Here is a 23,570-nt window from a genome sequence, read left to right as displayed (position 1 = left end):
AAACAAAGTGCTCAAAATCTAAAGGCGGATGCTTAATAACTAACCTGATGAAACTTTAGCTCAGTGAATGCTGTAAATTTCAAGAAAAAATTCCAGGATCTCAATTTCAATTCAAAAGTTGCCAATTCATTTGGAACAAGTTCTTATTCAGCCGATTGCAGGTATGCGATGTCACGCACTGACCCAACGAATTATAGCAACTACACTAACGGAAAATTGAAATTCCAAAAAGAAATTTGGAAATGACACTGTTTTACTGTTTTTCTCAAAATGACAGCATGCCAGAAGGAATACTTTCACAGGGATTTTAGTTCAGTACCATTTCTATCTTCAAACCAAGTAATCTTCAACAGTAATTCAGTCAGTTATTTTTTGGATAACTGCAAATGATGTACTGTACCTTATAAACAGGTGTTCACAGTAGAAAAGTCAAACAAAAATATGACAAGTTTTGAGGCTCCTGTTCATGAAATTATTACATCGAACGAGGCAAACGTTATATAGCACCAGAATATTGCATAAATAACCAACAGAAACTCTGCCTGTTTTGCATCGGAATTCCTTGCTAGGAATGGTTTGGGGAAGAGAGGGGCTTAATCCAAGGCACCCCCCCCCCCTGCATTGACCTTTTGAACTGTGACCCTTGTACACAATTTAAATGCATGAATACTCGAGTTTCTGACACAAAATCCTTCTTTGGACCATTCTTGATTCGGCCATAAGCCCCGCCCACCTTTGGTTTGTGACTAATTTTGATTGGTTTATCGTGGTCACCTGACAAAAAGTCATGATTTAATTGGTCAATGTGCACTGTTCAATTGACAGGCAGAAATACTAACTCAAACAAGATCTTTCAGTCTGTTGCAAAATATGTAGACTTCCAAGATATATTTTTGGCTAATAGTTATATTTTCAGACTGTACAATAAACTGCATTTTGCTTAAAAACTATGATTATTTACAAAAGTTTAATGTGACCTGCCAAATTTCAGTTACAAAATGACATCATGATGACCAAAAGCTGAAAACAAGGGGTGTTTCTTTTACTTCAAACAAAACTTGGGACTAGAAAATAAAATTAAATTAAAAACTGTTCTTGAGAGACTTGGTGGAATGTTGTGGGTTTCCTCTCGTAATCAGGTAATTTTCATATAACTGCACTGATTTCTTGTTCAAATATTAATTCTCAAAGACTACAAATCAATCATCCGAAAAACTCCATATTCATAATTTCAATTATTGTGATTTTGCAGTTCTGGTAAAATATATTTTCAGCAAAATAACAGGTAGTGTCTTTAGACTAATGCTACTATAGTCAGAAAAATATAAAGAAAAATATCAGTACAATGAATATGACGTACATGTACGTCAGAGTTTAACAAATATAGAACAACATAGTTTGTATGTTAAAATGTCTATGGTCAAGTCTGAACCTTGTAAGAAATTGACAAAACTCTCCACAGATATAATAGTTCGGTTACCAGTGATTTTCGTCTCTGGTTTTGTCATACATTTCTGACCTGTCCCGCCGCCTGGTTCCCTGCACCTGGTGAGCCTGAGTAGCAATAGAATAACATTAGCTGGATGAAACCGAGCAGGGCACCAATGATGTTGGGCACCTGTGAAAAAAACAAACAAGGGAATGTTAACTATGGAGGAAATAAAGACAACAAAAATATCGCCAATTGGCATTGATATTGAAGTTGTGGGAATAACGAGATTTCTGCATTAAAAAAAAAAGTATTCTGACTTCCTCTCAACATTTTTTTGGCTTTCATGGAACTTGGAATGTGTTTAATTGAAAAAACAATTTTCTTATGCAAAAACAGAGGGGAACAAAAAAAGGAAAAAATGTTGCAACCTGATGCCACTTTTTTCTTCATATATCATTTCAATGAAGGTCAGTCATTGCAAAAATGATGATCAGACATGAATCTGGGACTGAGAAACATTTCCAATTTTGTTAGGAAATACTTAGACAATTTTCTCGACTCTTCGTAGACTTTGTACACAACCGCTGAAGTGGCATCAGGTTGCAACATTTTTTCCAAAAAATTGAATCATTCTGGTCAACTCACCTTGACAAAATTATCCATGATGATGTGACCGTAGACAGCCCACTCAGCAGCCACCAGGAAGTTGGCTAGGCATAACGGGAAGGCCATGGAGGCTGTGCTTTGGGTTCGGATTACGTCCGCCTGAAATGATAGCGGAAAAAAGATTGATAAGGCCAAAAAACAAAAGTCTCCGGTTTCTGGTATGCGCGCGCGTCGCCGTAGCCATGCGCGTCGGCAAAATGAAAAAGTTTTTTTTCAATGAAAGATGATGTCTCAAAACCGCCAAACTCACTGGTTTGACTGGAATTCTGCTGCTGCACAATTTTAACGTGTTTTTAGGTGGGGTTATGGTCGAGAATAAGCTTTATGTGGCCTCTCTGGACTCCCAATCCCATATAGGCCTATTTGTACTAAGTTTAGTCCGGCACCATTTGCAGTCATCAGCCGACATTTGAAGCAAAAAAATCAGGTAAAAAAAAAAAAAAAAGCCGCGTCGCCGCACCAATTTTGGGGCAAGCTCCATACCAGAAACCGGAGACTTTTTTTTTTTGGCCTAACTAACTTTGTGTTATCCCCTGAAAATGAAATTACTTTTGATCCAAAAACTTTCAAGACAGAACAGCTGCTTTCCAGAAACTCTATGGTGAAAGGTTTACCAAAATGGAAAAAAAGACAAATCTAAAGAAGGTTCTGGAACAAAAGTAAGTATACATGAAATACTGGGTTTTTCTTTTTCAGTCACTGATCAAAACTTGAGACAGAATTTTAATAAATCTTTTCTAGTGCTCTCGGCTGAAAAAAAAACACCCTTTTTTGACTGAGATCTTATAGGGAACATTAACAAATATTCATAGTTCTTAAAGGGAAGATACAACATCTGCAAACATCAAAAAACAAAATGATCAAATCATCACGAAATACCCAACTGAATTGTTAGGGACGGACTGAAAGTCTAAAACATCCTTTAAAATTGTGGCTCCTGGTGTGCTGACATTTGCAAGAAAAAGTGTATTTTTCCAACGCTGGTCGGCTGACCAGCGTTGGAGAAAACTGGCATTTTTCAAAAACTGTTCCTAATTTTTCCTATTTAGTCATTTTGACTTTTCTTTGCAATTGATTACAAACCTGTGAAGGGGTACAAGCCTGCTAGACTGATTCTCCGACCTTACAATTCCCCAAAGTGTATTAATTGCTCTGTTTCATCTTAAGTGGGGTCAGGGAACCAGACTACAAGAACACGATAGGTTTTCTTGGTTTTTCCAGTATCTACAAGCCCAAAACGTGAAGCTAGTCAGTTTAACAATATTTTCTATAACATACTAATCCTCCAAATCCATTTATTTCTGAAAATTGCAGCAAAGCAAATGTTGTACATTCCCTTTAAGTTTCCCTTTTCATAATGGCGAGGACTTAAGTCACATGATGTCAAATTTCCAAGATTAGACATTTTATCAATATTTAGCCATTGAAAATTAAATATGAATCACAAAGAAACTCTCATGTTTATATGGTCCCCTTACAACAGGTTCGCTCGGAATTGCACGCGCTGCCACGGATAATCATTGACCAATCAATAAATCAATGAAATAAGGATTACATGCAACACGTAGACAGAACAGTTCCGTACCAAAGTGGAAGGCTTAGAAAAGCAAGGGAAATTTTGAAAAGGTGTCATTGAAGTATTCTTTTTTATTGATTTAGTAGTTAGGATTGAAGTGAAATGCTCTGAAGGGCAAAACCTAATTTGATTTGAAATGCTCTGATTTACTTGTCTCCTTAGGTCTTTAAACCATTGCTATGACGTCACACTATCGTTAAAAGTGTGGATTCGGAACTACAAATCTGTTGCACTGGTCACAAAGTGTGGATTCGGAACGACGAATCTTTAGTAAAGTGTGGATTTGGAATTACGAATCCACACTTTGAACATGTTGTCTGACAATTGTTCTCCATAATGAGCCTAAATAGGACCGTCTGTGTGAAAATTTGCTTTCCGAAAATTACCAATGCATCTTCACTGTCAGATTCTCCGCTGTCACTGCAAAAACTACTTTGAGTCAGAAAGAAATCGTCGTCTGAACTATCCATGTTGACGTAAGGAACCTACACACAAAATGACTTGGTTGTACGGGTGTGGCGATACACATGCTAAACACACCACAATGCTTGATTACGTATAGAGCCTCGAAAAACTCCCTTGCAAATTAACCTAATTAATGGCCACAACTCGACACGAGATATGCAAGTCTTTTCATCTCCACTCACTGGACTGTTAATGTTAATGACAATACTTCTTTTGACGCAATGGTTTAAGTCGAAGAATACACTCGCAAGTGTGGATTCCTAATTTACGAATTCACTTGGCACGAAAGCGCCTCGTGAATTCTTAAATTACGATCCATACTTTCTCGTGCATTCTCCTTAACTTAGTATAATATTCCATTTCAATATTTCCTCTTCTTTTTTCTTACTAAGATCACAAATGATGTCAGAAATTTCCTGGCGAACTCACCAATGTGCTAAGAGGAGATCCATACATGATGACGGAGCAGAAACAGCCAATTAGACCTAGCTGGCCCAGGGCCGTTCCCACGTCATCCACGTAGAACTTGACGTAGGACAGGACAGGGAAAATAAATACACCGGCGTACAACAGCTTTTTGTGTATTGAAACCTGTGGACATAGAGAAATACAAATGTAGATATTGCAAGTTTGGAGTCAACTGAATTATGTTGAAGGTATCCTTGTTGCTCAATTTAGTAAAACAACAGATGTGGATAACAGAATTAACTTCGTGGCTTGAAGTCTCTTTTTTTAGTTAAACAGTTTCTAATTCGCACCAATGAGGTCCTCAGTGCTTCTATTTTGTGTTGTAAAGATTAAAACTATAGTCCATCATTTGCAGCCATCCAAAAAGTAACTGGCGTATTATTGTTGAAAAACATACTTGGTTGAAAGATAGTAAGTGGACTAAACTCCCTGTGAAATTAATCTTTCTGGCAAGCTATCATTTTGAAGTAATCAACAAAAGAAGGCCTTTCCAACGGTGCGTCTTAAGACGCACTGTAGGAAATTTTAAATTAATAGTTCGTTTTGTTATTCGGCGCAGCGCGCAAGCATTGGCACGACGCACACGTGCGCGCGGTTGCTATAATTCGTCGGATCAGTGCGCGACGTCGCGTACAGCTGCAATTCAGAACAATTCAAAACATGATTCAGTAACTTTTGTTTGAAATTGAGATCCTAGAATGCTGCTTTTTCTTGGAATATACAGCTGAAGCTTAGCTGAAACTTCATCAGGTTAGTTGTTTAGTATCCTTCATTAGATTTTGAACACTTTTGTTGCTTCAAACGAACAGAATGCACAAATTACAAATGATGGACTATATCTTTAAACAGGAAAAGGTCCTCCGTGTGAAACAGTGACTTTGCATTGTGAGCCTTGGCTTGTCAATTTGACAGCATATTTTGGGCACAATTAAAATAGATCCACGCAACAATTTCTTATGAAGTTAGGATGGACAAAATAGAGGAACAAAATTGGCAACATCTATCTCAACGCCAAAACACTTGGAGTGTCCCAAATGCAATCTGCTATATCTATCTGCATCTAGGTAAATTACCAAACAGACATGCAAAGCCTTCAGACGGCATTAAGAACTTCATTCAGAAACAAAACAAAAAGGTGACTGGTTTCCCTACTCTCTGTCCAGATCTGCAAGATTGTCCACACGGCTGTTGCATTGTGCAGGATTTGGACGGGAGCTCTAGAATTTGTGACTCACTTTTTCAAATTCATGGAGATAGTAGATAAAAATATAAATTGACTGAAGAATGACTCCAGCGGTGTTGACGATAATCAGCGCGTTGTCCTCTTTGAGAATGCCGTACTTCAGCCATATAATACAACTGCAACATAAAAAAAAACCACAAAAAGGTACTTTTGTAAAACATCATCGAAGGTCCCAACTCAAATACAGTTGAATCTTGTTAGTACAAACTCTGTTTATACAAAATTCTGGTTATAACAAACATAAAGCCTTAGTCCCGACTGTGCATTTATGTGCACAATGAATGGGACTGATGTTCCTCTTAATACAAAATTCTGATATAACAAACAATTTGGCTAGGTCCGAACGAGTTTGTATTAACGAGACTCGACTGTATACTTCTTTTTGAATACTGGGCATGGGTGGGGTGGTGATTGAAAGGGGTCGGGGGGGGGGGGGGGGGGAGGGGGAGGGGAGGGGGAGGGGAGGGGCTGGGAGACGGAGGGGGTCTGAGGAAGAGGGGAATCCAAGAAATCGTGAGAGATGTTTTACCTAACGTCTGAAGCCAGAAATGGAAACATGGAGACGTTGTTGGTGTTCCCTTGCCTCCGAACCTTCATACAAATTTGTCTGGAAAGAAAAGACAGAAAAAATATTGCGACTGTCACACATTCAAAGCTTTGTGTACTTGTTCTACATAACCCCTGAGGACAGACACACAAAGGGAGAACAACAGATCCTTTCAGTCCTCGGGAGTTGGGTCTTTTGTTCAAAACGGTCCTCTGTGGTAGGGTTGTGTGCTTAATCTATTGGAGAGTGTTCTATTACAGGGACGAAAGAAAACACAAAGCATTGTCCTTGGGAGTATGGTAAAACAAGAGTGTATGATCTGTGTTAAGAATTTTTCAAAAGAACTTTTGAGAAACTTTGAAAAGTTGTAAAGTACTTACATTCCCGTTAGGAGGAGTGCAATAGTAGACAACGTTGCCACGACGGACATAGCATCTTTTGCCTCGAGGGCCATAGTTACATGTATTGACTGCTAACAGTGGTTCACTTCGAACAATTGGATAGGTCGATGTTACAAGATGAATTGGCGATGCATGTTGATGTTATTCAAAAACACAATCTTCAGATGTGATGTCACAATCCAGATGACATCGTCTTAGTTTATCCAAGGAAGCAGTCGAAAAAAGTGTCTACGGTGCAAAAGATTAGTTAATTTCAGACGATTTAGTAATAATTTTTGCACGCACATGTACACTGAACATGAATGCTTCAATTGCAACGTTGTTTTTCCATAGTGTATGTGCAAAAAAAAATCACATCAGAAATCATCAAGCACATTTTTCCTCATATTTATGACTTAATAGTGAGACAATAAATTGCACAATAACAAAGCAATCAATACAAACACATAGACACACAAAAATGGGTCAGTCAAGCATTTGTCCATAGACAGTCTTCCAAAGTTCATACACTGCACTAGAAAGGTGATGAGTCTAAACTTGAATTTTTTAATTGTTTGCATTGCCACCGTTTACTTTTGCAAAAACTGACACATTTCATTTAGTTCTATACGTGGGCGCAGACATAGGGAATTTTTACATTGGCTTATCTAGATCCCAGACATGCCAGACCCTAGACCCATGAACGTGGCTACGTACAAATGTACATAGCCACGGCTTGTTTATATTCTCTGGACTTTCGACGTGTTCGAAATCCCGGTTGGAGACCTTCCACTTAAAGGGAATATACAACATTTGCTTTGCTGTAATTTTCAGAAATATATGGATTTGGAGGATTAGTATGTTATAGCAAATATTTTTTCAAACTGACTTGTTTCATGTTTTGGGCTTGTACATGCTGGAAAAACCAAGAAAATTAAACATGTTCTTGTAGTCTAGTTCCCTGACCCCACTTAAGATAAAATGGAGAAATGTAAAGACTTTGGGGAATTGCAAGGTCAACGAATCAGTCTAGCAGGCTTGTACCTCTTCACAGGTGTGTAATCAATTGCAAAGAAAATGCGGAATAACTAAATATGAAAAATTAGGAGCAATTTAAAAAAAGCCAATTTTCTCCAACGCTGGTCGACCGACCAGCGTTGGAAAAATATAGTTTTTCTTGAACTTGTCAGCACACCAGTAGCCACAATTTTACAGGATGCTTTAAGACTGTCAATCCCTAACATTTCAGTAAGGTATTTTGTGAGAATTGATCATTTCGTTGTTTGATGTTTGTAAATGTTGTATCTTCCCTTTAACAGTCTCGAAATTTAACGGGCACTGCATGTTCAGTACTTACATCCACGAACTTCCAGTGGCCATATGATCTATCATTCCAAAGAAATTCGAGGGAAAAATGGAGCCCATACTAACATCTTCTGTAGAAATCTTTTGAAAATTCCAGAGATGTACACGGAGCGTGGCTATGTGTATGGCCACGTTCACAGATCTAGCCAGATCCACAATGTATGTTCTTGAAACTCAATGGTTCTTGAGTCATGCGAGTCTCGAGTGCCAAATGGTAACATAGCAACCGATTAAAATTGCTGGAGTGCTGAAATGGTAACGGAATGAATGTTGCAACCTAATGTCAGTCCACCCCGATCTATTGCATGTTTTCCCAACTTCCCAAATTGCTAAAATTCATGGTTTAAACTTACAAATTTCCGAACCTACTGAACATATGCCCAGATTAACTGATGCATAGGTTTGTCATGTTTGTGTGTAATATCAACAACCTTTCAATCACTCATATTTGCAATCAAGACCTGACTACAGTGCACATTTGTATAGGCCCTTTACGCGTAGTCGTAGGCCTAGCCCATATAGCAAACTTACTGGACTACCTCTGCAAATAAAGGCCACATTTGGAACACGCACGTGAAAATATAGAATTTTGTCAAATTTTGATTTTCACATTTGGACTTTATTTGTATTTTATTTACGCTAAGAACTAAAAAGCATACTCACCCTCTTTATAGCCATAGAAAAGTAGTCCTGCATTTTTCAGACGTCTATTTTTCGTGTAATTTCCAGGTTCATCTGCACATGTTTGCATATCTAAATTCCAACACGAAATTACACGAAAAAAACAGACATCTGAAAAATACCGGATTTCTTTTCTATGGCTATAAAGAGTGTGACTGTGAGCATGCTTTTTAAAGCGAAAATAAAATACAAATAATTAATAGTCCAAATGTGAAAATCAAAATTGGACAAAACTCTACTTCTATTAATTAGTTCTAATTTTTAGGGTGCATGTTTCAACTTCAAGTGTGGCCTTTATTTACGAAGGTAGTCCAGTAAATTGGCCACATTTATATTATATGGGGCTATATCATTGGCCTACACTACAGCTAGCCACAGACACTACCATGTTGTACTCGTTACGAATCGTCATGACCGTTATTTGACAAGCAGCGATTGTAATTGTCATTGTGACACAGCTGCACATACACCTGACATGCCTGAGGCCCCGACATATGCTGCATGCACAGCACATCCGTTTTCCTTGCTCCATGTTGACAGTCATGACATTGAGTGATTGACACTGCACTGTTCGACTGTCTCGGAGGCAGGGGAAATTCTCAAGAGTTTCAGAACTTCTGTACTTCAAAATTACCGCAAATGAATTTCAATACACTGACAAATTACAACCTACCAGTATGCAGGATTGAACACGTAAGCAAAAACTGCATGAGTTTGCATGCGTATTCTGGTATTGTGATTTGTGAATGTAATTTGAGTCAAATCGACGTGACAAAACCAGGGCGCCCTCAATAGACACGATTTCTGGAGTTAAACATAGCTAGCCGCTCACTGGAGCTGCTTGGTGGCGCTATAATAAAGTTACCCGCGGGAAATGAAGGTGAATAATCGATTACCATTACCGTCCCTGACACCATAAAAAATCATATCCCTCCAAAAAAAAAGAAAAAAGAAAGAAAGACAGAAACTATAACTAGGTAATAAAAGCGGATCTAGTGATATATATACGCTCTATAAATATAAAGAAGGGATCATAGTCAATTGATCATGTTTGCTGGAGCAATAACTGCGGTGTCCCTTAATTGACTTCTCACACAGAACGTGCAAAAAAAAAGACAGGTGATAATTAAGACGCTCTTTGGTGACTTAATTATCATGCTCTTCCGGGATTTAAACTCAGCTTCTTGCATCTCATTCTTTGACTAACCGAGTACAACCGAGTAATCTTTGATATGAAAAAGAGCTATTCTAAAATTTTGTTTCGCCAAGTTTTTTTTTTAATATTAAGCCAAATTTGTTTTCCTTCTGCATTTACGCCATTTACATCATTAATCAAAAGTAAACGGTAAAAAAACACTCTAAATGTTTATCAAAATTCAAAACATCTTCAAATCAACTTGAAAATATCAAGTCGACCGCCACTGACGCAGTCAAGCTGTAATAAATTTCCACCAGACACTTCAACTATGAGCAAATAATTAGCCAGCATCACGGCGCGGCAAAATGACAAACAGAAAGACAGAAAGTCTGCCAAATCCTCGGCACTTGGCGGTTTCCCATCAAACCGCATGATTTACGAGAAGGGAATCATTTCGGCACTTGGCCGCTATGGTAATTTGTTTCTCTCCCAGCCGTAAGTGTAAACACTTTGATTTGATGCGTGTGGCCGGGATGGTGCGCCAGTTGGCGTTGGAGTCGAGTGTTTGTACTGCAATCATTCCGTGAAGCGATTTTATTTTTCATTCGGGAATTGTGTTTATGTTGATTGAGACTTTGAGAAGCCGCATCAACATCGTCCATCTGTTGTGACGTACAACTGCAGTTGAGTCTATACATCATGGAGCTAGGGGAGCCACAGGGAGCGTGGCATACTCAACCCCCCCCCCTCCCCACAGTAATTCATTGACCGGCCCAGTACCCCAAACACTCTTCGACTATGCAATCTACAAAAACTCCATTTCCTCAACTTGAGAAGCCAAACCCCTGCCAACAAAAAATTGTTTGAAACATTGTCAATTTATTTTCTATTTCTTTGCAGCGTTCAAATCGCGTAGCTTTCCAACTGATCCCGTATTGCAACATATGGAGTCTGAAACAAATTGAAGAGAATATACAACATTCCCAAACATCGAAAAACAAAACTAACAAATTTTTACGAAAGACGTTACTAGAATGTTGGTAAATGACAGTCTAAATCATCCTGTAAAATTATGGCACCTGGTGTGAAGTCATTTTCAAGAAAAGTGGTATTTTTGTTTAAATTTCCAACGGTGGTCGACCGACCACCGTTGGAAAAACCTAACTATTTTTCAACTATATACTGCTCCAAATTTACCATTTTTTCCCAGTCCAAATTGTGTTTGCTATTGGTTACATGTTCATGAACGGGTGCAGGCCAGCTAGACTGGTTCCCTTACCTTACAATTTTCCGGCATCTATAAATTGATCCATTTCATCTTTAGTGGAGTCAGGGAGCCAGACTACTTGAACATTTTTGTTTTTCTTGGTTTTTCCAGCATTTTCGAACACAAACTTCAAACATGTCAGTGTAACAATATCTGATCTATTATACTAACCCCTCAAATAGTTCATTCTGAAAATTACGGCACTAGCCAATGATGTACATTCCCTTTAAAATGAAAGTGGTAACATTTGGTACCCGAACAATCCATGCCAAAGGCACTACTTTTTAAAGTCAAAAGGCGATGCAAGGGACAAGAACATTACTGTCACAAGTCATGCAGTCTCAATATTTCCAAAGGGAGCAGAAAATGACGTCATCACTACGTAGAAAAAAAATGTAACCTCAGAAATGCAATGAGGCATTATGATCCAGTATCAAAGCTATGACCCAAAAATGACAAAACTATGGAGCTTTGATTTAATAGCCCGCCATCAAGCAAACATGAAAGTCAATCATCATAAAAAAAACCTAATGTGTGGAGTTCAAACGTTGAGGTCTTGTTGCTATAGTAAAAAAGAAAAGAAAAAGAGACAGATGAGAAAAATGGCACGAACTGATTTTGTACGTCTTTGATTTCAGCTCAGGCCATTATCCAGAGACCATAAAGATCGCGTCACTTCAACTGAGTCATGATTCATTACACAGTGTCCCACTTTCTCGTGTTATTGCGTCTGAAACCAAAGTCCAGGTTCAATAACAAGATATCTGAGCTCATTGAATACGCTAGAAGCCTTCTGTTGGTTTGATGATATTGTCGCCAAATCACTTTTGAGTTAATGGATTCGATATTTACTCCTTTTAATGGATTCGATATTTACTCCTTTAATTTGTAAAAGGTGGTCTGGACTATGATAAAATGGGGATCAAATAATGAAAGGTTTGCGGAAACACCATGTGCGAATAATTTCTCAACTAAGAGAATGGTTCTGAAAAGAACCAGAGGTATAAACTCGACGTTCCGGTCAGTATGCTCTGACCGTCTTCACTCTCCTGAAGACGGTCAGAGCATACTGACCGGAACGTCGAGTTTATACCTCTGGTTCTTTTCAGAACCATTCTCTTAGTTGAGAAATTATTCGCACATGGTGTTTGCGCAAACCTTTCATTATTTAGTATCTCCACCATGCAAAGCCTCAAATCTTACTTAAAATGGGGATCGTTAATCGTCGATATGCATTAACAAAGGTGATAGACGTTTGAATTTGGCGTACACGTACAACTAACAGTCTCTTAAGCTAATACATCAAAGGTCCATTAAAACGATTTCTTAAAAATGCCCAAATTTTATGCTGGATAAAAAATTTACTGATAATCTCATTGTACCACAGTAGACTTCCTCGCAGTAACAGCACTGCTCCTTTAGGTCTATCGAACCAATATAAGCGAAAACCGCAACGCCAACTCAGGGAATTTCTAAATTCACCAGTTCCAAATTGAAGTCTGTTTTTCTCTTGGCACAAATCAACGGATATTGCTGCGGAGCCGTGCAGTAATATCACGACCCGCTTTCTGGATATTGAGTGACCTACTGGCCTCTTTATTCCTAAACCCCATGCGTTAGCGGGTATTATCGAGTCGGGTCTCCTTTGATGGCGTGACACGAGCCACTGAAAATGCCTCAGGGTACCCAACGGGCATATCACGTTGTCAAGTCTTGTTTGACAGCTCTCTGCAAACTTAATTAGGTTTCTCTAAACCACTCTTGTTTGGATGAACGAGTGAAGAGCGTGCATATAACGGCACAGTTGACAACTTAGGAGTTTATGAATATTCACTTCCCCTGCGTCAATTCACATAATTCAATAAAGGGTTTTTCCCTTTACAGATGTATCTTATAAAGCAAATTCAATTTTATGACTATGCAGACAATGTTGCACTTTTTCGGTTTGTATTTCATTCATGTTATTCAATGTCTGAATGTAAGTCACCGTGTTAGTCACAATTTGCGATCACTATGTAGAGCCCATGTAAACAATATGGGAGTGAATACCATTCAGCACAATCTCTCTACTTTGTACCTATGTAACAGCCCAGAGAGTCAAGACTATCAGGCTAAACTCGCAAGCTTTATGTAAACCACACCTACGCTTTGCCACATAATCCAATGTACCACTCATCCAGCCGCCTTGAACTCGAGACTAGCCTTAAACATGGTTGACTTGCTGTTGCACTTTGAATGTTGCCCACGCGCGTGCACACCATCACATCGCTTCAAGAGAACCATTAAGCAGTTATGACATCATAGACAACAACCCTATGTGTCTAGTGGGAGTGCTTGTGTTGTCTGGATGATGCGTTGCTATGGCAACGACACGGCGCAGACTAAAGCCGCTCATCCCCATCTTGTCAGACAGACTCATCTCTCGCGTGTTCCCACACGCTCAAACCGATCACAATCTCCCATTTATTTTGATGATTTTATTTTAAGCGTGCGTGCACATGGTTGCATAATGTGAGCCGTTGACGTGCTGTACATGCCGTAAACCAAATGGTGGAGCCGCTTGAAAATCCCACCGCCATTTAATCGAAGTACATGTACCTACTTTATTTAGAGGAGAACAGAGTAGGATAGACAGTTGACAAAAGGTAATATTGGTATATGTGCTGTACGTGACAATGTGCACGTTTTGCCGTTTTCTAGTGGCAAAATGCGACTGTACAATAAGTGTACACTGCAAAACCGATATATTTGACGCCAGTAGTGCCATTTCAATCATTGGTATCTACTGACATGTTGGATAAGAAGTTAGATATATCTTGTGGTGTAAGTTATGCAACAATTTTTGTTGGACTGTTAGGGCAGCATGTCAACAACCAGGAACGGCAATTTCTTGCCAATATTGGGGGGCGGGGGCGGGGGGATTACAAACAGCAGTTTGCAAAAGTCGAAAACCGGGGTTGGGGTGGATCTCACTCTTGGGGGCGCTGTTCAAACATGTATGCATAATATACACGTGCATGTGCGCATTTTACACTCCCGCAGTATACTGTTGAATGAACGTAAAAAGGTAACAGAATGCAACATCTTAGATATATAATACCAGTGTACTGGGAAAAATTATTTGGGGAGGGGACATCGCCATTGGCGTCACCCACAAAAAATATGATGATTGTTGCTCATGTCAACATGATAACAACACTCGAAGGTAGCTCAGTAGAATCACGACTCGGCTTTATATAGGAGCAAGATCCCGCTTTAAAACGTCCGAGTGAATGCCGATTGGCGAGCGTGAGACACACTCTGCCTAAATTGCCGCGTCGTGGTATGAATTTAAATGACAGCATTAGCAGATCGCGGCAGCGTCATTACATGAGAGGTTCTCGTGGTTTATTTTCCCCGGCAACATTATCAACTCGGGAATGGGTCTTTCCTGGGAAACTGTTCCAATGTTCCAATTGATTAAAACGCGAGCAGGAATCCTGGGCGCCCTCCGTTAGCATTATCATAATTGCTTTGGCTCCCTAATCAACCACGATGCTGGATGCGTTATGAAGTTCAGTTCACAGCAGAGAAGATGATACCAGATGGTTTTGAACATCCTTTAAAAATTCCTCACAGAAATGACAGTTTCAGCAGTTGTAAAAATACAAGAGTCATTGTCAACATTTTTTTTTAAATCTCATATACAATAAGACTGCCTGGACCATTATCTTACAAATTTAATGGGATGCCGACTCAATGACAGTAAATTTATCTAATCTGAATTCCATCGATATCAATCAAAATTATAGGTATTTTAAAACTAGTTATGCTAATTTTAATTATACAATGTGGGGAGGTACCATGAGAAAGATACTTTGGATGGTCGTTTTGCCTGTTTGACGACAGCAGGTGTTACATCACGGTGACATGGTCACTAAAATGTACTCAAGATGTCATTGTCCGCATAGGTTTCGCAGCGTTCAATTTCGACGAAATAAACTCTTCAAGTGCAAGCGAAGGCCTTCTTTTGGCCGTGCTGAGACCTCGCTGTCTCTGAATGACAGGTTGTTAATGTCCTGCTCAGTAGGACATTAACAATCCGACGGAATTAATGAAAGTCTGCGATGTTGAGACAATATCACAGCGAGTTGTCTAATTACTGTCTCATCACAGACACCTGAGGTGAAGTACGGCGTGCTGTAATTAGCCAGCCCGAGGGGCATTCGGAATGTGACGGCCTGCCCTTCGGTTGCACACCGTCTCTGACGTCCCTTCTCCCCGGTCATGGTAGGTCTTCTACCGTCGTTGCCCTTCGCTTTCTCCGCGAGCTGGGGAGTTGTTGCCTTTCAGGGGCCTGCTGGGGGAGGGGGGGGGGGGGGTCTGAAGGCATGGGCCGGGGGGGGGGGGGGGTCCGGGGGCATCTCCCCCCCCCGATAATTTAAATGTACGATGATTTCTCTTGCATTATAAGACAATTCAAGAATAAATTTAGGAACTTTAGCATTATATTTATTATTTTGGGCTCCATTTTGCTAGTTTCATAAAATTAGTTTAACGGCCGAACGGGGGGGGGGGGGGGGAGGTCAACCCCCTCCTCTAGATGCGCTACTAACTTTCATTTTCATGGATCAGAAAGCCGTTGAAAGGTTTTATGCTCTCAGCTTCGGCTAATAGTTAGTCGCGGAAACCAGGCTGTTACAAAACATGAGGCGAAAAACAGGACACATTTTAATAGTCGGTTTGCAGTGTATCGCAATGATAGTGTTATATTTTCGAGAGGAAATTCAAATCTCGTATACCTCGTTCTGACCGCCAGATAACTCCACTAGAAAATACCTTTAAATCTCTTTAAAAGGCCATCTAACCATGGTATCTGAATTCTATACCCTGCCGTCCCTTTAATATATTTTTTCCGAGAGGGAAATTCAAATCTCGTCTCGCTCGCTGAGCGTTCAGCCAGAAGCCTGTCGTTAGACCATGGTTAGATCAGTCCTCTCCCAACATGAGGACCTTCACTGTGATCAGATTATATGCAAGTGACGCGGATAGTTATTGAATCCGGCCGTCCAACTGCCTCTACTCTAGGGACCTGCCGCGATGCTGTTCAAGCCAGATTTGGTCCTCTCCAGTCTCGGAAAATTATCCATCGCGCGCCCACTGATTTGCCCGCGAGCTGACGAGGTTGCGACGCGGTAGATGGGGCGAGTTCTCTGGTGGTGATGCGCACGTGGTTTGCGCGCTCGCTTTATAGATTGCGAAACCATCCACAGATTATTGTTGCAGTATACATCAGTGGCAGCAAAACGATGGCAGCATTTCTATTACGAGGCGGCTTGTGAAAATCCGCGTAGCCCAACACCGAGAATGATTTATTCTCGACGAGTATTTCGCATCGTCTGCATTTCGTAAGGAGAACGCGGGCAATTTACGAGACCTCATCTCACTCAAGTCAATCATCAGCTACGCGTTTTCTTTTAAAAACACTTTGATGGGGAAGCACAGTGTGATTACGGATAAATGGCAAAATGCCGCAGGGATGATGGGAAGAGCGGATGTGATGCGAGCACGACGCTCAAAGTGTTCGCCCGATCGCATACAGGATGTAGGACTGTCTGTGCCCGTGTGTGTATCTAGCGCCGTGAACGAAGCGATCCACCGCGATTAGAAACACTCTCGGTCGGAGTATCTACGGGTGATAATTTTCCATCTCATCGCTCTGACGAATATTTTCCCGGACTAGTTAACCGTTTAATGGCCGGCTGGTTAAATTGTATTGGTAAATGCTTGTGAGAAGCAAGTCTGCGGGTAATCTGCATTTGGGTTTACCAAAATCTTGTCAACAAGGTCTTTCAGTATTCAAAGTCGCACTTGACTTCAAGGCTTTCAGAGACTTCGATGTGATTGGCTTGTCTCAATAAATTGCTTTGTGATAAGCTTTTCTTGGTGTTCGCAGCGTGTATGGGGAGTGCAATCCAAGTATAAGTAGTGGGTTTTGAACGAAGCTCCAAGATTTTATTTCCGGGACGATGGCGAAGTCGGCGTGGACGGCCAACCATGATATCGCCTCGGCATCCCCCGTGAACTTGAGAGGCGCGCACGGTGACAGAGTTCACCTTAGTCCTTCGGGGGATGATGCTACCCCTCCGACACTCCCACTGAGAGGGATCTTCGACATCAAGAGGAAACACTACGACGTGGTGCTGGAGAAGGATCGCATCGGCTGGAGTCTTATCTTACCGACGAGACAAAGTGGTAAGTAATGAGCAGAGAGTAGAATCTGGGTGATAATTTGGTGACAATTATTGTGCAACAGTTAAGAGGAAAAAAATAGATTTGTCCACAGCCAGGCTACAGTATCGTAATATTCACACAGCTAAAGTTTTCTTGAGGAGACAAGGACAGAAATGTGGGAGGAACAGACAAATATATCATTTATGGGGACTTTTGGGAGCCCGTGGGTAAATTAAGATTGTAGGTGGGCATTGCCTACAATCTACATGACGCCCGTGCCGGGAATTGAAGCTGTGCCCGGCGAATAACCACCGTAGGGCCCAATGGTGGCATGTGCATTGTAATGTAAGCAGCACCAACCGATATACTAATATACAAACAACCCGTGGAAGTATTTTAGGATCTATTTCCAGGCTTTCCTTAAACTTTAGCACATCTTTTAGGTTCAGTTGGTATTCAGTTGGCAACAGTGTAGTATTTTGAACATATCTAAATATATATTACCGAAAATGGTACCTTCGGGAGACATTCCCATAGGGTTGTGCACAGGAATTTCAAAGCTTCATGACCCCTGACCCCCATATTACCTTGTCCTTCCCACACGAATTTGGTACATTAAGTTTTGGACCACGAACAATCGATCTAGCCTAGTTGCGACATTACAATTTCGCCTCTAAATAGGAATTGTGATATTAGGGAGACATTGAAATGTGTCCTTAATCTACTTCATCTCACTAAGATAGCTATAATTTACTTATGACGAATTATAGCCTATAATTATGCTTAAATAATATCACGAACGTATTCGTGGATTACATCCCATACTATAAATGATAACCAGTGTTTTGTTGTCGTGTCTGGGCGCGCCCCATGCAAATGTCCTGCAGACAATATGAAAATGAAATATAGACAAACTGACAACATTAAATACCCTCAAAAAAATGCTATCAACGAAACATCAAAATAGATGACAAATATCTACATCTGTACCGCAAAACACTAGCTGTCGCCTAACACTAGCTTTATCTTTATCTTCATCAACCGATTGGAGTAATGGTTTCCACGGCAATGGATAATAACAATCGTCCCAGGATCGACCCTTGGACCGGGTTTCGATTCCGTCTGTGAAACATTTATTAGTTGACCGGTAAATAAACGCGCGTATGAGTCAACAGCGCAGCAGAGCCGTGTAATATGCTCGCCCTTGTTCAAAGCAATATTGTCGTCTGTATAGTCCCACTGTACTGTTAGCTTTATGGATTTTCGTAATGTTTGACCTCCGATTATTTTTTAATTAGCCTCTCGTGGCTACCAGGTTTTGGTGTGTGTGTGTGTTTAGACACAGGTCGTCAGGTAGCTATTTAATTTATGTGATGTTTGTGTAACGCAAGGTTCAATATAAAAGTGAATAACGAATGAAGTGACCACAATATAAATTTTACTGTTTGATGTAAAGGATTGCATCTTCTATTTGTGCCATTAAATCTTCAGTATCTACCAACATGTTTCAGATTCGCACAGAAAGAGCAAACTTGTTCCTGAAATTGGCAAGGAACTTTTAGGTAGGGCCTAACCGGGAATACTTGGTACCAAAATTCAAAACGGAGCTTTTAATATTTAATTCAAACGAAATGACTTTGTCAACGCACTTTATCAGACCTTCTGCAAAAGTGAATGAATTGGTTTGAAGTAAGACGCAAAAGATTATTTTAATTAAGTGGACACTTAAGCGACCCGTGACGAAAGAAATGAAAGTAATCTTTAAAAAATGTCAATCCAGAATAAGCAAATACATTCTTCTGAAATCCATTCTTTCTCTCATCCAAGTGTATTTTCGTCTTCAAGGACAAAGTTATTTTCAATCTACTAATTGCAGCAGTGACAATGAGATGCGTGCGTCAAAGAGGATTTGATAAGACTTGGTGGCTTGTCGAGTGAAAGACTTCAAACACGGACCGTGAGGGATTAATCCCAGATCCACGGTAGAATTGCCGCACCATGCACAATTTCACGGCAATTCATATGTCAGGGGCTGAACAGCCATCTCTCTAAAACTAAATAATGTACAGTATCCCCCCCCCCAAAAAAAGAAACACGCAAAACCTAACAAACAACACCAATGACCATTAGTTGTAGGCCTATACTGTAATTAAATATCACTAGCACAAATGAAGATACTTGCTCTTTAAAACAAGGCTGAATAAATCCTTGATAGTTTATGCTTTGAATCGTTTACTTATATCCTGTATTTCAAAGGTCTGGTTGAAAGGAAACTAACCTAATGACGCACTGTTCCTGAGCAAAGAAACTTCTGACACGGCGGACATTGTGCGGCATATGCATACGCATTTCCAGCCGTGTCCATTCAATGTACTGTACATGCACGTTGTGTGTGTGACCCACACTACACACAGCACCAATACATAAATGTGAAACGTGCGGCAGGATTCACGACTAGCACCCAACGTTTATATTCTACTTCTCTCAATTAACATCATTTCGTTTAAAATGCATTTTGTAGCCCAATTGGGCGCATTCAGGACATGATAGGGAGGTTTCGCAAGCGAACGGATACGCTTACACTTACGTTTAGCTGTCCGTATCCGTTTTTTACTTACGTGTAGCGAGCGAGATATGCGTGTCGTCTGCACGTATGACGTCATACGCCACTCACTATCCGCTAAACGTGCAGACGACACGCATATCTCGCTCGCTACACGTAAGTAAAAAACGGATACGGATAGCTAAGCGTAAGTGTAAGCGTATCCGTTCGCTTGCGAAACCTCCCTATTATCCCTTTAACTACCGATAGCCGCCCATCCAAAGTGGCGGTCAATTGTTAAGAAAAAGTCAAAGGTTAAAATGGCTTGATATGGACAAAATTATGACATGCAAACTTACCTATTTCAAATGGTTTCCAGCAGGCAGTAGGCGCAGTATACACGAGTCGACAGTCTCCCTGCACGACGTGTACGCCGTCAGCATCAAGAGAGTCCAGAAACCAGGAAAGAATCGCGGGTACCCGGAGGGCGTGACCCTGCACGTGGCCACGCCCAGCAAGAAGGACCCCAACGTGCTGACGGATGAACGGATCACGCTGCGCTCCACCAATGAGGACAACTGTCAGAAGTGGAGGGGCGCCATAGACTCGGCACTAAAAGGTCATTGATTGATTGATTTATTGCTACTTACGTAAAAAAAAAAATACAATATAGTGGAAATCCACTTGATTGCGAGTTAAAAATTTACTATTCAACTATTTGATATTAACCCTTCGGACGTCAGCGGGTGAAATGATTGATTGAAAGGAAGATCATCTACAACCCTACCAAGTTTCATGTTTCAATTTGGCAAATCTTATTCGGTAACTCATGACCGAAGTATTTATTGTGAAGGTACCGTTATAGCAAGAACAAAAAATGAAAGGGAAACAATGCTTATGCCCCTGACCTTATGAATTTCGTCCTTACAAAGCCACAAATGTAAGTGAAGAAGACTTGTCCCTTTACTTAAGTTTTTATTATTTTCCAACGAACAATAGATAACGAGTTCAAATGTGTCAATTAGTCAATGCGAAGATCGACGCTAAAAGCCTGTTTACCGCAGCCATTCATAACCCTTTTAAATTTTCAGCGACCAAACCAGTGCCGACCGGTGGAATTGTCACGTCGGACTTTTGTTACTCCAAAACCAAACTAGATGATGTCCAAGGTTGTATCTCAATTTTCCGTAAATGAACTACCTTTCTTACAGTTTAATGGACCTTTTGCGTGGGTTGTGTAGATTACACATAGCTACATGATCACTGCGTATTATTGCACGTCAAATATAGTAGCAGCGCAGTGAGGGAGATATTATTTGTTTTTATTGAACCCCTCCAGAGACTATAGATAATATAAACCACGCATGAAAGAATGTTACGATAGCCTACAATTATTATTGGTTTCTAACACGTACTCGGACCTTGTACACAATAATACGCATTATGCTAACCATTTTCAATTATACCCTTGCCAATATATTGCCTGACCGCTCGTTAACACAGGCATTTCTCAAGGTAGTTGGCGGCATGACACACATATTATGGAACGTGTTCATTACAAACAGGTCGATGCTTTTACATTATTGCATTCTCGACTGCGACTCCTGTATACTGTGCAGTGTTAAGTAGGAAAACAATATAAGTCCGACCAATGTGATAATTTTTTTTGCATTATGACGCGTGATATGACACAGTTGTGGCCCCGGTGCCCTTCCAAAGAAATCGGGGCACTTGCAATGATATTATATACACGTGTATATCCTTATCCTGTCATTAATGCATTGCTTGACAATGAATGAAGGCCATTTTGTGTCCATGGCAATTCACTATGGTACAAGTCAAACGAGCTATTTATATCTCTTCCTTTGTAACTTAACTAAAATGACCGTTGTTATACCATGACCCTCCATTTCTCGCTACCCTGACTGATTAACTGCCTCATTCAAACTGACAGCATATCTAGCCAGATGGGTTCTAGGTTAGAAATTAATGTTCTATCTTTTGTTTGATTAGCGTCGCAGATGGCGGCCTTTCGTTCGGTCTTCGGACTCACCACGCTACACACATGCAATAAACGGACCCTTTACTTGGTCGTTATACGCAGACGTTGTCTGCGTTTCAGGCCAGAGCAAAAAACAATGACATTTTAACGATTTTTACCGTCGACATCCATTTTCACCCCAATTTCAACGAGGTATTTGGATTTCTAAGCCAAATGCAAAACTGGAAAAGCAAGTTTGCGACTCCATAATGACTGTTTACACCACCGATCCAATTGGGAGTGTAGGCTATATTTAAAAAGATATTCAAACTTAATTTAAAAAACCCACCACTAGTCCCTGGAGTCACGATTAAAATAATTGAAAACGTTTTATATGAAGTAATAATGATTAAATACATCAATAAAATATTCAGAGACATAGTTATTCATTTGATATTGGGGCGAGAAACCGTGTCACGAGAAAAAGTGTGTAAATATTAAAATAGTTTTTTTTATTCAGGGTAGGCCTACTTAAAACACCGACGTCTTCAATCATAGTTTTTACTGTAACACGAAACACTAATTTCCTGCCCAATATAACCGAATATCTTTGTGATTTTTGAAACTTTTGTTTCGCAGTGATCTAGATATAAGATTGAAGAAAACGAATCTCCATTTGGGTCGTGCGTTGATGAAACCGTAACCAAAGCTTCGTTCGTAAAAACCATTCTGGCAAAAGAACCGGAGCCTTCTAGCTGGGTTTTCCTGTATTGTTATTTATAATTCATACCACGGCAACAAAAAGAATTCGATTGACCTTGGCTGAGGGCACAAGACAGTAAACAAAAGTTGCACGCTGTTCTAATTTCTCGTGGTCTAATTCTTCTGGAACGCACATTAATTGAGTGAGACGAGAGTATTGACAATTCTAAGGTTTTATTCGATAACACATCTGTTAGCTTCGAGCGCAAAATCCATCAACCTGCACAATTATTGAAGAGTGCGACCTTGTCAGGAAGTAAATATTGACGCGGAAGAGCTTTTGAACTCAATTACGTCCATATTGGATTTGGTACAGTCTTTTTTTAAAGTACTGTTCTATTATACCAAAAAAAGAAGGAAAAAAGGTTTGATATCGTCCATTGGATGAATTTTCTTAGGAACACATTTTGTGCAACTTTCTACTTCTCTAAATGTATAAAAACTATTTGACATCCCTTTTTGGTAATTTTAATGAAAAGTGCACTGCTTTGAACATTTTAAATATTCCATAATTTGTTCGGACAGCTGGGGCGCTGTTGCTGGATGTCATTACAGAAAGACACTGGGTTTTTTGTTCAATTTGTGAACCGACAATTTTGCTCATCGAAAACATTTGTGAGAAAAGTTTGCTCATTGGCTTACTGCCATGTACTGACACAACAACGAACAACCAAAGAAAAGAAAATTAACGACGGCAAAATATCCCAAACTCTGGCAACCGTTGGTGTTGAAAAAGCTGTGACATTGAGGGTTTCTGCCTGAAATGACATCACACATTTGCTCATGAATATGGAAACTCGCATTAGTATAAAAACAAAAAAAAGGCATCAAATTACCCTTGAAA

General features: G+C 40.1%; 2 protein-coding genes across 4 annotated transcripts in view; one reads left to right on the top strand and one right to left on the bottom strand.

The window, feature by feature from the left end:
* Positions 1-1,135: 1,135 nt before the first annotated feature.
* LOC119719329 (sugar transporter SWEET1-like) lies at positions 1,136-20,362 on the bottom strand. Of its 2 annotated transcripts, none has more exons than XM_038188742.1 (7): positions 20,343-20,362; positions 6,778-7,026; positions 6,380-6,457; positions 5,843-5,966; positions 4,569-4,730; positions 2,078-2,197; positions 1,136-1,618 (listed from the first exon to the last, which is right to left on the bottom strand). In XM_038188742.1, exons 2-7 carry the CDS (start codon positions 6,849-6,851, stop codon positions 1,505-1,507), a joined length of 672 nt encoding a protein of 223 aa, XP_038044670.1. In that variant the 5' UTR covers positions 6,852-7,026; positions 20,343-20,362; the 3' UTR covers positions 1,136-1,504. The 2 variants fall into 2 exon arrangements, with proteins under 2 accessions (XP_038044670.1, XP_038044669.1); XM_038188741.1 differs by lacking the exon at positions 20,343-20,362 and adding an exon at positions 9,497-9,625.
* The window catches only part of LOC119719328 (ceramide kinase-like protein), a 20,682-nt gene continuing 13,353 nt past the window's right edge, over positions 16,242-23,570 (top strand). The window contains exons 1-2 of one of the 2 annotated variants that reach the window (XM_038188740.1): positions 16,242-17,462; positions 20,366-20,602. In XM_038188740.1, coding sequence (XP_038044668.1) covers positions 17,237-17,462; positions 20,366-20,602 — 463 coding nt within the window. In that variant the 5' untranslated portion in view covers positions 16,242-17,236. Of the gene's footprint in view, positions 17,463-20,362; positions 20,603-23,570 lie in introns of both variants that reach the window. The other variant, XM_038188739.1, reaches the window with a different exon arrangement.

This window comes from Patiria miniata, unplaced genomic scaffold, assembly GCF_015706575.1.
Source record: "Patiria miniata isolate m_02_andy unplaced genomic scaffold, ASM1570657v1 HiC_scaffold_8, whole genome shotgun sequence".
Lineage (NCBI taxonomy): Eukaryota > Metazoa > Echinodermata > Asteroidea > Valvatida > Asterinidae > Patiria > Patiria miniata.
Note: the sequence above shows the minus strand (reverse complement) of the source record. Positions and strands in the feature narration are given on the sequence as shown.